The 10,173-nt window shown below is 39.5% G+C and overlaps 2 protein-coding genes across 2 annotated transcripts; one reads left to right on the forward strand and one right to left on the reverse strand.

Annotated features, from left to right (window-relative positions):
- The first annotated feature begins 1,754 nt into the window (after positions 1 to 1,754).
- LOC112179594 (histone H3.3) lies at positions 1,755 to 2,932 on the forward strand. Its single transcript, XM_024318058.2, has 4 exons — positions 1,755 to 1,843; positions 2,017 to 2,088; positions 2,207 to 2,283; positions 2,440 to 2,932. Exons 2-4 carry the CDS (start codon positions 2,017 to 2,019, stop codon positions 2,699 to 2,701), a joined length of 411 nt encoding a protein of 136 aa, XP_024173826.1. The 5' UTR covers positions 1,755 to 1,843; the 3' UTR covers positions 2,702 to 2,932.
- A 3,004-nt stretch (positions 2,933 to 5,936) lies between these two features.
- Positions 5,937 to 9,237, reverse strand: LOC112180774 (cytochrome c oxidase subunit 6b-1). The gene is made up of 5 exons (XM_024319339.2): positions 9,080 to 9,237; positions 7,628 to 7,957; positions 7,428 to 7,510; positions 7,245 to 7,326; positions 5,937 to 6,273 (listed from the first exon to the last, which is right to left on the reverse strand). The coding sequence occupies exons 1-5, from the start codon at positions 9,119 to 9,121 to the stop codon at positions 6,220 to 6,222; spliced, it is 591 nt and encodes a 196-aa protein (XP_024175107.1). The 5' UTR covers positions 9,122 to 9,237; the 3' UTR covers positions 5,937 to 6,219.
- Positions 9,238 to 10,173: the final 936 nt, after the last annotated feature.

Consider the following 10,173-nt stretch of genomic DNA (forward strand, 5'->3'; position numbering starts at 1 on the left):
TTTACAATTTTATTTGGGTTTAGTTTCTTTTGGTTTGTTTTTCAGCAATAAATTACTTTCTAGGTTTTGTTTTACGTTTTAGTTGTTGGGTCGGGTCGGGTGCACTACAATTTTGGCATTGACAATCTTCTATTCAGCGGTCTAGAGGTCGTTCATGTTCTGGAGTTAGGTCAGCAGCGGTGGCGAAATTGTCTGGCGGTGGCATACTGGCATAGACAATCATCATTGGCCTTCTAGTAGGATTGTTCCTGTTTGATCTCGAGTCGGAGGTGATGGCGATTTGGAGCTTTTATGGATTGACAATGTTGACATTAAGGTGGTCATGGTCTTAGGTTTAATTTAGTCTCAGGTCTGACGGTCCGGCATTTCTGTTTGGTCGGGTTCGAAGTCACAACTAGTGTAGACTTGGTCGATCAAAGGCAGGTCAGGAGGACTCTGGGTGGCGAGTTAGTGTTGACAAAGTTGTGTGCCTGTGCCTATTGTCTTTGCCTTTTAATTGTAGGGCAAGTTAAGTATGTAGTTTTGAGTCGGGGCTTGTTTGGCTCCGTTAGTCAGTCATGTTGGAGTTCCAGTGTGAAGTCCAGTGGCCATTTCTGTGTATGAGATGATACCAAAACTCATTGTATCCAGTTCATTATTAATGAAGTTTCTTCTTGATCAAAAAAAAAAAAAAACAATAATAAATAGTACTAAGTACTAGTCTAAATCAAAGTAGTGTAATATAAGAAACAAAAGTCAAAATAATTAATTTTTATTATTCAAAATAGACTATTTCTTTTGGCCGTTGTAGGCAAATCTTTTTTATGTACTCGATTGCGAGGGTAAGATGGTTCTCTTTGACACTTAATTTTTTGCAATTCAAGCAAACAAACCTATATAATTACATCAGAATTTTATTTTTATAGATATAACTATCATAATTTTTCTTGATTATATTTTAGTTGTATTGATCAACGATCGATTAAATTTGTTGGTTAATTTTTTATTTTAGAGTGTGGAGCATGTACCTTTTTTTTTTTTTCCTTTAGGTCTCGGACCCCCTCAAGACTTAGATACTGGTTCCGTCCCTGGGGGCAAGGGCGTAGCTAGGGGTGATCAATGAGGGCCAATTGACCCTTTTGACTTTAGCTTTTGTGTTCTAGTTATGTGATGTTTCTAGTTTCACATAACTTGTAAAACTTTCATTGACCCATATACCTCTTCTAAATTCTAGGACTTTTCATTAGTTTTCTATTTACATTTTAGTAAACTATTTAAGTTTCAATGTATTTAAGTCACAAACATATGAAAAAGCCATAAAACAATTATTTATTATTCACCAAGAAAATTTAGTTTCTTTCTATATAAAGATCCCTAGCTGTTTCGATTATATTCTTGACCCTACTTGATAGGATTTCCTGTGCCACTGTCATGTAATGATGTAAAGCTCATTTAGCATGAAGAAAAACTTGATTACGAAAATTAAACATTTCTCAACCCAACTCACCAGCATGAAACAACAACGTAATTTACCATAATTACTCCTTAATTTCTGTGAGAGAGTGTAGTAACATTTTGGGCCAATAGGAAACGAGTATCATGGTTTCACAATCCGTGCTTCCGTGGAAGAGGTCTATACACTCCCACCGTCGATTAGTGTCATAAAAACACAACTGGCGCCCTTTATCACCGTCCGATTACCCACTCGGGGGCAAAACGGTAAAAAGTAAACCGTCCCATCCACCGCCGCGTTAAGTCTCTCCGTAATCATAAAGAGCCACGACCTTTCAATTCTTACCCAAAATTTCTGAGATTTTCAATTTCCTCTCTCCCAAATCGCAAGAGTCCAAGAAACAAGAAAAAGGTAATATTTCTTTTCGAATTCGTCGTTCTTCATCCTCAATTCAATTGGGTTCTGATTGATTGCTGGGCTGCTTCTGCAATCGCGAAGCTAGGGTTTCTAAATTGTGTTTGAAATTGGGGTTTTTTTTAGATTGAACTAGGGTTTTAATCTTTAGGGTTTAATTGTGATTACAGATGGCCCGTACCAAGCAGACTGCTCGTAAGTCCACCGGAGGCAAGGCTCCAAGGAAGCAATTGGCTACCAAGGTTCGTAATTGACCCCCTTAATCTCAAACCCTAACCCTAATTTTGTTCTTGTTCCGTTTTATTTATCAAAGATTTTGAAATTTTGAGTATGGAAAATGGAAATGTGTGAATTTTTCAGGCTGCTCGCAAGTCGGCCCCGACCACCGGAGGTGTGAAGAAGCCCCACAGATACCGCCCCGGAACTGTTGCCCTTCGGTATGTAATCAAACCCACCTTACCTTTCGCAGCATTCCGCTTATAATGTTTCAAAATTGTAGTTGCTTTTCGATTCTGATTGTGGATATTTTGTATAGTATGATTATGTTTCGTTCCGGAGGTTGTGCTCATTTTGTGTTTGTGAAAATGTTGCAGTGAAATCCGCAAGTACCAGAAGAGCACGGAGCTACTGATCAGGAAGCTCCCGTTCCAGAGGCTGGTTCGTGAGATTGCACAGGACTTTAAGACTGACCTGCGTTTCCAGAGCCATGCTGTTTTGGCACTGCAGGAGGCGGCTGAGGCCTACCTTGTTGGGTTGTTTGAGGACACCAATCTCTGTGCCATTCATGCCAAGCGCGTCACTATTATGCCCAAGGATATCCAGCTCGCCAGGAGAATCAGGGGCGAGAGGGCTTAAGCAAAGGAATAGAAGTTGCTCTGTGTAAAGGGGGGTCTTAGTGGGATTTCATTGATTAATCAAATCATGAATTCATGATTAGGGGAATGTTGTTGTTTTTAGGGTTTTTATTTGGTCCTGGCTTAGTGTGTAATCCTAACAACTTGAAGACTCGTTTGCTGTGGTTGCAATTATGATTGTGTTGAACCTCTACTATCTTTGATTAATGCAGTTGTTTAGTTACTTAAATTGTTGTTCTGCTTTGTGTGGTTTTTTTTAACTTGAATATAATTTGGCTGAATGTTCAAGTTCTTGTAAATTGCAATGACATCCAATCCATGGTTAATTATGTGGATATGGCATTGTGCCTTTCTCCTGGGAGTTCTACTGGTTGAGACTTGACAGATTGTTTCGCTTTCCCATCCTACGTCTCGTGTTACTAATCACCTGGTCTGAACAAAGTTCCCTGATTCCTGGCATCAAGGTGTACTCATCAATGCGGAGTTGAACCGCTTCCTGCATATTGATGATTGAAACATAGAGCCGAGAACAGCAAGGGTGGAGTCGGAGAGAGTTTGGTTACCTAATTTAAGATTGCTACCGGATTCAATACTAATACAGACTATAAGCTGCGGAATTTTCCAAAAATGATTGGTCATCATCTTCTGGGATTTTCAGAAATTGTAGTAGCTTAGTTGTAGTTTTGTTCCTTTTGGCCTTCTTATGTACGAGAGAGGAAAAAGGAAAAGAAATTTGTTGAAAATCAAAATAAATAGATAAATCCAACATCAAAAATGTTACTCAATAATGCGTCCCCTGTGCTGTGAAATCCACGAGGCAAAGTACACATTACAATTTATAATTAGACCAGAACATATACAATGCTTCATTAAGCCATCTGGCTACCAAGTTTCTTGAGAGTTCTCCAGTTCTCCTTGCACCTTGTTGAAGCTAACCATTGATCTTCATTTGCTAGTCTGTTCCTTTTCTTTGTACGCACTGTTCTGCTTCAGAGATCCTGTATAGACGAAAGCAGCGATCAATTATGGAGCAACCATGTTTGTAAGGGCATACAAGGGTCAAGGACTCCAAGCCTCTCAACTGCGAACCCATTGTACAACGCCACCATGCCAAGGTGGTGTATAGAGAAGATCAATTGGTTCATGTTTGAAGATCCCATGTTGTTAGGCTGCAATGTTGATTACTTGTAACTTGCTGAATATTTGGATGAGAGAGTGACCATTATGATAGCTTTAAGGCAGTTATTAATGCCTTAAAGGCCATCAATTTGGCTGAAATATTATAGAGATAATCCATACATTAGTATAGGCCTGGGCACGGTCCCAGCCCGAGGGTCAATATGCTGAGCCCGGGACCGAGCCCGAAGTTTTCGGGTCGGTCTCAGATGAAGTTTTCCGGCAGTCGGGACCGGAGAGAGCCTGGACCGATGTTTTCCAGGCCGGGTTTCTCGGGTTTTCGGGCCTTTTGCACCATCTCAAGATTTGAAAAATCCGGTGAAGATCCACCACCGATCCGGTTAGAAACAGATCAACCAATGAAGGAACTTGAAGAATTTGAGGAGATCGAGGAATTTGACGAAGAAATCCGGCCAAAAACACATTCGTCGTGGTTTAGATGGAGGAATTTGAGGAGGTCGACTGGTTGAGGTTGTCGCTGTAGTGGCAACAGTAGCCGACTAGCCGTGCTCTGGAGAAAGGCATAGTTGACGAACCTCGTTGAAGGAGACGGGGCTGAGGAAGCGAGAGGAAGAAGAAGTGGGTCATGATGGTGTTGATATATGTGGGTTGCCGGAGGTGGGTATATCTGGGAAGAGAAGAATTGAAGAGAAGAAGAAAGAAGGAAGAAAATCTGGAGGAGAAAACGTGTGGAGAGAGGAGGAAAAGAGAGAAGGGCCCAACGTGGAGAGAGAAGGAGGAGACTAATAAAAATATATTTATTAATTGAAGGAGAGGACGTGTGGAGAGAGGGGGGAGGAAAAGAGGGAACGTGGAGAGAGAAGGAGGAAGACTAAAAAAAAATATAAAAAAATATTTATTAATTGAAAGAAGGCTCAACGTGGAGCCTATAAGAGAAAGGCATGTGGCATAATGACATATATAACATATTCGGGCTTTTATCCGGGCTTTCATGGTAGTGTATTCTCAGGCCCGGGACCGGCCCGTTTTATTCTTAAACGGTCCGGGCCTCAAATTTTTGTGTTTTTTTTCCTTAAAGCCCGGCCCGAACCCGGCGGTCCGGGCCGGTCCAGGCCGGTTTTTCGGGTTTTCGGGTCAAAACGCCCAGCCCTACATTAGTACCTAAAAACTGAACAGTCGAGATGTGGATATGTGACCGAAAAATGACCCTAACTCTAAAAAAGCGCACTTTAATTTCAGAGCGAGACCTTGTTCTGGATAGAATTATATATAGAGTCACTTTTCAATCACATATCAACATCTCGATCGTTCAGTTTTAAGTACAGTGTATATCATTTCAGCAAAATTTCAGCCAAATTGATGATTGTTAAGGTATCTAACTCTCTTAAACTAATAGACGAACTGAATCTATCCAACCTGAACTGTACTAGCTTTAGGGCAGTTATCAATGCCTTAACAATCATCAATTTGGCTGAAAATTAGCAGAGATGATCTATTAGTACCTAAAAACTGAACGATCGAGATGTAGATATGCAACCGAAAAGTGACCCTAAACTCTAAATGCCAAATTTAATTTCAAAGCAAAGCTTCGCTCTAAAAACTCATATATATATATATATATGTGTGTGTGTGTGTGTGTGTGTGTGTTTGTGTGTGTGTGAGTTTTCAGTGTAGTTTGAGGAGTTTAGGGTTGTTGCTTCCTGAAACTATTCGATCGGGTACTCTATGATCAGGATGTTTTCCTTATTTGGCTGTTATACATAACCCACTGATTATTTTCACTTACATTGACTTGTATCCCTGCACCAACAAATTGCACTGGATTAACAATATATGATTATCCTAGTTTTAAACAAGCTTGTCTTTTCAACAATCCCAGCTTTCTGGGAACCAATCATATGGTCACGAATGAGGGACAGTGATGCCAGGCATCAACAATTAGGTGGATTATTCAAATTGATGGAATCAGATTATTCAGATGTCTAAGTGCATATGGAGGCTAATCTAGTCTCTCTCTAACTAAATCGCCTTACAACTCTTCCTTTAACTTGAAACCATTCCTGCCTGGCATTTCACTACGATAATTATTAAAAAGATGCAAGACCTTGAAAACAAATGCTATGTTTCCCTTGCAGGGTTCAGTCAATTATCGTACAACAGCTAATTTGGAAAATTACCCTGAAAAAAAAAAATAACATGATTTCATGAGCTACAATTTCTCTGTGTGTTGAGACAAGCCAAAATTTCTTATTATTTTCATTGTTTCAAATAGGACATTCCCCGAGAGTTAACACTCTCATTGTAGAAACTCATCTATTGGAGGAAAAACTTGGATATAACAGCAGACTGCAAACCATATCTTTGTTATTAAGCAGGCACCATCTACAGAGGACCTGGAAAGGTTCCGTTCTCCCTTTGCTCATTCCATCTATCCACCTGGCATACACAAATAGTAAGCGTCACCCCTAGAGAACTGATAACCGCTAAAGAACACAGAACTGAAAGTAACTAAGCAGCTAACTATTGATAAGACAAGTGTTCTATTTATAGCAGGTGGGCAGATATTGAAAAGATCATGCTCAACAGCAGAACAAGCACGTGTGCACTGACCAGAATCATAAGAAATACGAAAGCATTACATTATAGCAGATAAGAACAAGCACAGTGGTAAAAGTTTCAGCTGTAACTGAATGTGCATTAGTTATATTAACAAAGATCAGCTAGTTTCTGAACACAGAACTCTTATCCATTTTGCGCCTATTACACAAAGCCACCTGAGTGTGCAGACACATAACCTACTCCACTCCACCCACACATTTTCCTCACCACATTCAGACCCAGCAGCAAAACTTGAATAAGATAAATAAGACACAAAAAGTATCTACAAAGTCGCTAATATAGAAAACATTGTCAACAGATTTCTTCTTCTTTTCACAACTGCCTTATGTACACCAGGGCAGAATCAATTGATATAACTTTATATACAACTCACATTAGATACGACTTTCTTTTCAAGGGGATAAATACAGAAACCATATAAATAGAATGCTTAAAGATTGGCAAAAAGGAAATCTTATAAAACTCATTGCCCTTGTCTACATTTTGTTTTGAATCCTGACCCTAAGTGCAACACACACTTGCCAAAAGCCCTGGACCATATAGGGGCTAAAAACTGAGCATGTTTCTTGCCATAACAGTTTGTCAGAACTTGAATTAGATATTTGGCATAAAGAATGGTTCTATGGTAGAAACAACTTAATTACAATAAACTACGAACATCATACACATGACATATTCAGGATGCAAAAGCCATACTTCTAATATGGATCTAAATTAGGAAAATAAAATCCAAAGAAGTTCATCCGACAAAGTGGATAAATGAACAGACTCGAATAGAAGTTACATACCCATTCACCGGGGCAAAGAGAACGATAGTACTTTTTAAATTTATCACACTCTGGCGCTTCTTCCCCCTTTGCAGCTATGCACCTGATGAACATGAAAATATTCGAGACAATTTTGGTCAAACACCTCAAGAACATGCTAGGCTATAAGTAGAGAGGAAAAGAAGGACTTCATTTTATACTTACCGATGATATTCTACGTATCGGGTAAAGCAATGCCTGGTCTGATTTGTAGTTGGGAAACGGAAATCTGCTGGTGCTGTCTCAATCTGGACACAAAACAAGAATGTCAATGAACAGATCAAACATATATAAGAAAAGTTAATAAGAAGCACACTATGCCATCAAAAGAAAATAATCTCTGATAATTGTAGCTGCAGATTAACCTTAATTTCAGGTGTCTCTTCAACTGCTTCTTGGTCAACAGATGTTTCAGTACTATCACTGCTTTCTTCAGGAGCTGCTTCACTGCTTTCTTCAGGAGCTGCTTCACTGCTGTTCTCAGAGGCAGGTTTTGTTTCAGTTTCAGCGACAGTAGGACTGACTTCACTGGTTTCTTCACTAGCTGGTGTAACTACTGGACTTTCTTCTGGAGCAGCAGGCGCTTCTTCAGCTTTCTCAGAGACAACTTCCTTGGAAGGTACATTGTCCGGGGTCTCAACCACTTTTACTTCAACAGGCTTGGTTACCACATCTGGTTTCTCCAATGCGTATTGCTACAAGTCAAGGTATGACAGAAAAATATTTCAACCACGTTGTTTAATATCATTAAAAGAATGGAATCCAGAAGGAGATTTATAACAAAGTATATTAAAGGTAACTAGGGGTGAGTGCAACCAAATTAATATTCTCCAGCAAACAACATGGTGTGCATCAACCAGCAAGAAAACTATCACGAACATACATTGCCCAACTCCATCACAAAAGTCCATACTTACTAAGTGGGAAAATTTTACAGTTCAAAGGAAATGGGCACTACCATCTACCGTGATTACCAAGCATGTGGGTACCAGAAGAACTCCCACACAATCGTATAATCAGAAAGCATACATAACAAGATTACTCCGTACTACCATATAGTGCCAGAAATATTTTCCTACTTTCTGTTTTCCCAAGCTCAAGCTTGGTCAAAAGTCGCATGACAAACTGAGCATGTTAAAAATCATGGACCCATCACTCATCAGAATCCGGCACTAAGATTATGTTATACGCCCCACAAAACATACTCTAAACTTGATCATACATTATCTTCTCAAACTATGCTGAACTCCAATCTCATCTTCCATCAGCAGGTCTCTTCTAAGGAGATGTTATTCAATCCAAAATAACCACATTTATTGTACAATTCTTTAACAGCCTAATTGATACACTAGTCTAAAAATGCTTGTCTATAATCCAAGAATTGAAATGTTGCTAATCAGTTCAGTAAACATATTCAAAACAAACCGAAATGCACATCACACCGATTCGGTCAACACCATAACACTTGTCAAAACAAGAGTAACTAATCGCATTTTACACACCAAATCTCATCCCTACAACTCAGCCAGCAGGAGGAAATCCAAAGACAAAGACACCCAATCAAATTTTCAAGTAAACCTCGCAAGCTTCATCTGATTCGCACGAAAAATCAATCCCTCATATGACTTCAAAAAAAAAAAAAAAATGGAATTCATCTACATAGAATCTTTGAAATCGAAGCATACTAGATCCAGAAACGGACGCAAAAAATTCCCGAATTCTTTAAATTTGAACAGAGGTATGAGTAGATCGAACGGAAACAGTGACTACGGAAAATGTAAAACTGCGGCAAAGAGAAGAAGATTCGAGAGGGGTACCTCAGCTAGGGTTTGGGGTTTGTCGGCTTGCGGCTCCGCCATTAGTGGAAGAGGAGGAGGAAGCGATCTACCTCAGCTGCGCTAGCGTTTTATCTTATTGGGTAGCCAAAGCAGAAAGAGAGCGATCGAGAATGAGAGGGTGGGCGACTCAAGGACCTGGGTGATGGGTCTTACAGTGTAAGATGTGAGTATTTTTACTGCGTTACTGCGGTGGTAACTGGTGAAGTTGAAATTTTTGGTGATGACAAATTGCTGCGGAGCGGTGGTCACGGAATGCGTGCGGTAATTTTATATCGAATGATCGAGATTTTTAGTGATCAAAGGTAAGGATTGAAAACAATTTTTGGTGATAAAAGAATATCGATTATAACTATAAGAACCCGTCTGATGTGGTAAGATCAGTCGAGCGATCTAATATAAAAGCTGCATATCTAGCATTTGAATTTGAATTTCTATTAATTTGTGACCAGCATATTTAAGAGGTTTTTAGAATCGTGAGTTTGCGGGAGGAGATTAGTTTAGTTTTGTGAGATACTTTTGTCGATTTCAATATAAATGCTTACTAGATGGAAATGTTACCGTATGCACATTTTTCCTACAAAGGTATTAAAAAAATTACAATGGCAAAGATTTGGGTGCATTTTTGCAGGTTTTTTAAATGGAAAAATGTTCTAGAATCAGATTCTCGTGGTCATACTTGGCTGCTGATGGTTGCCGGTGGATGAGGTTCTTGCACATTGCTAGGCAGCTGGCCTATAATCCAAGTTTCAATGTATTTATCACACGTTTATCACACGCTTGGTTTAATATGTCTCTTCTTGGGCCTCGCCCAGTTGGCCCAAAACCTATATGGGCTTTGAGATTGGTCATAGTCTTGTAGAAATGATATGTAATGTCTCAAAGCTTCCATCACATTACCCAGTTTTTGGCAAGAACATTGGGGCATTATCATACCAAGGTTGCTTGCTAGTTTGACAGCTTGACATGGATTTAAACTCAAAAGATTTCAACACATTCTCCAACCTAGCTGAGGCGAATCAGAACTTTGGGTAACAAATTACTTTGTCTATTGTCCACGTGTCAAATACTCATCC

This window comes from Rosa chinensis, chromosome 7 (assembly GCF_002994745.2).
Source record: "Rosa chinensis cultivar Old Blush chromosome 7, RchiOBHm-V2, whole genome shotgun sequence".
NCBI classification, from domain to species: domain Eukaryota; kingdom Viridiplantae; phylum Streptophyta; class Magnoliopsida; order Rosales; family Rosaceae; genus Rosa; species Rosa chinensis.

Bases quoted from the DNA above. Each gene is read 5' to 3' on its own strand.
- LOC112180774 (XM_024319339.2), bottom strand. From the start codon at position 9,121: ATGGCGGAGCCGCAAGCCGACAAACCCCAAACCCTAGCTGAG. The intron at 7,511-7,627 runs GTTAATCTGCAG...TTTTGTGTCCAG, and splicing joins AAGAGACACCTGAAATTAAG to ATTGAGACAGCACCAGCAGA. The intron at 7,327-7,427 runs GTAAGTATAAAA...CATGTTCATCAG, and splicing joins CGATACGTAGAATATCATCG to GTGCATAGCTGCAAAGGGGG.
- LOC112179594 (XM_024318058.2), top strand. From the start codon at position 2,017: ATGGCCCGTACCAAGCAGACTGCTCGTAAGTCCACCGGAGGCAAGGCT. The intron at 2,089-2,206 runs GTTCGTAATTGA...TGAATTTTTCAG, and splicing joins GGAAGCAATTGGCTACCAAG to GCTGCTCGCAAGTCGGCCCC. The intron at 2,284-2,439 runs GTATGTAATCAA...AAAATGTTGCAG, and splicing joins CCCGGAACTGTTGCCCTTCG to TGAAATCCGCAAGTACCAGA.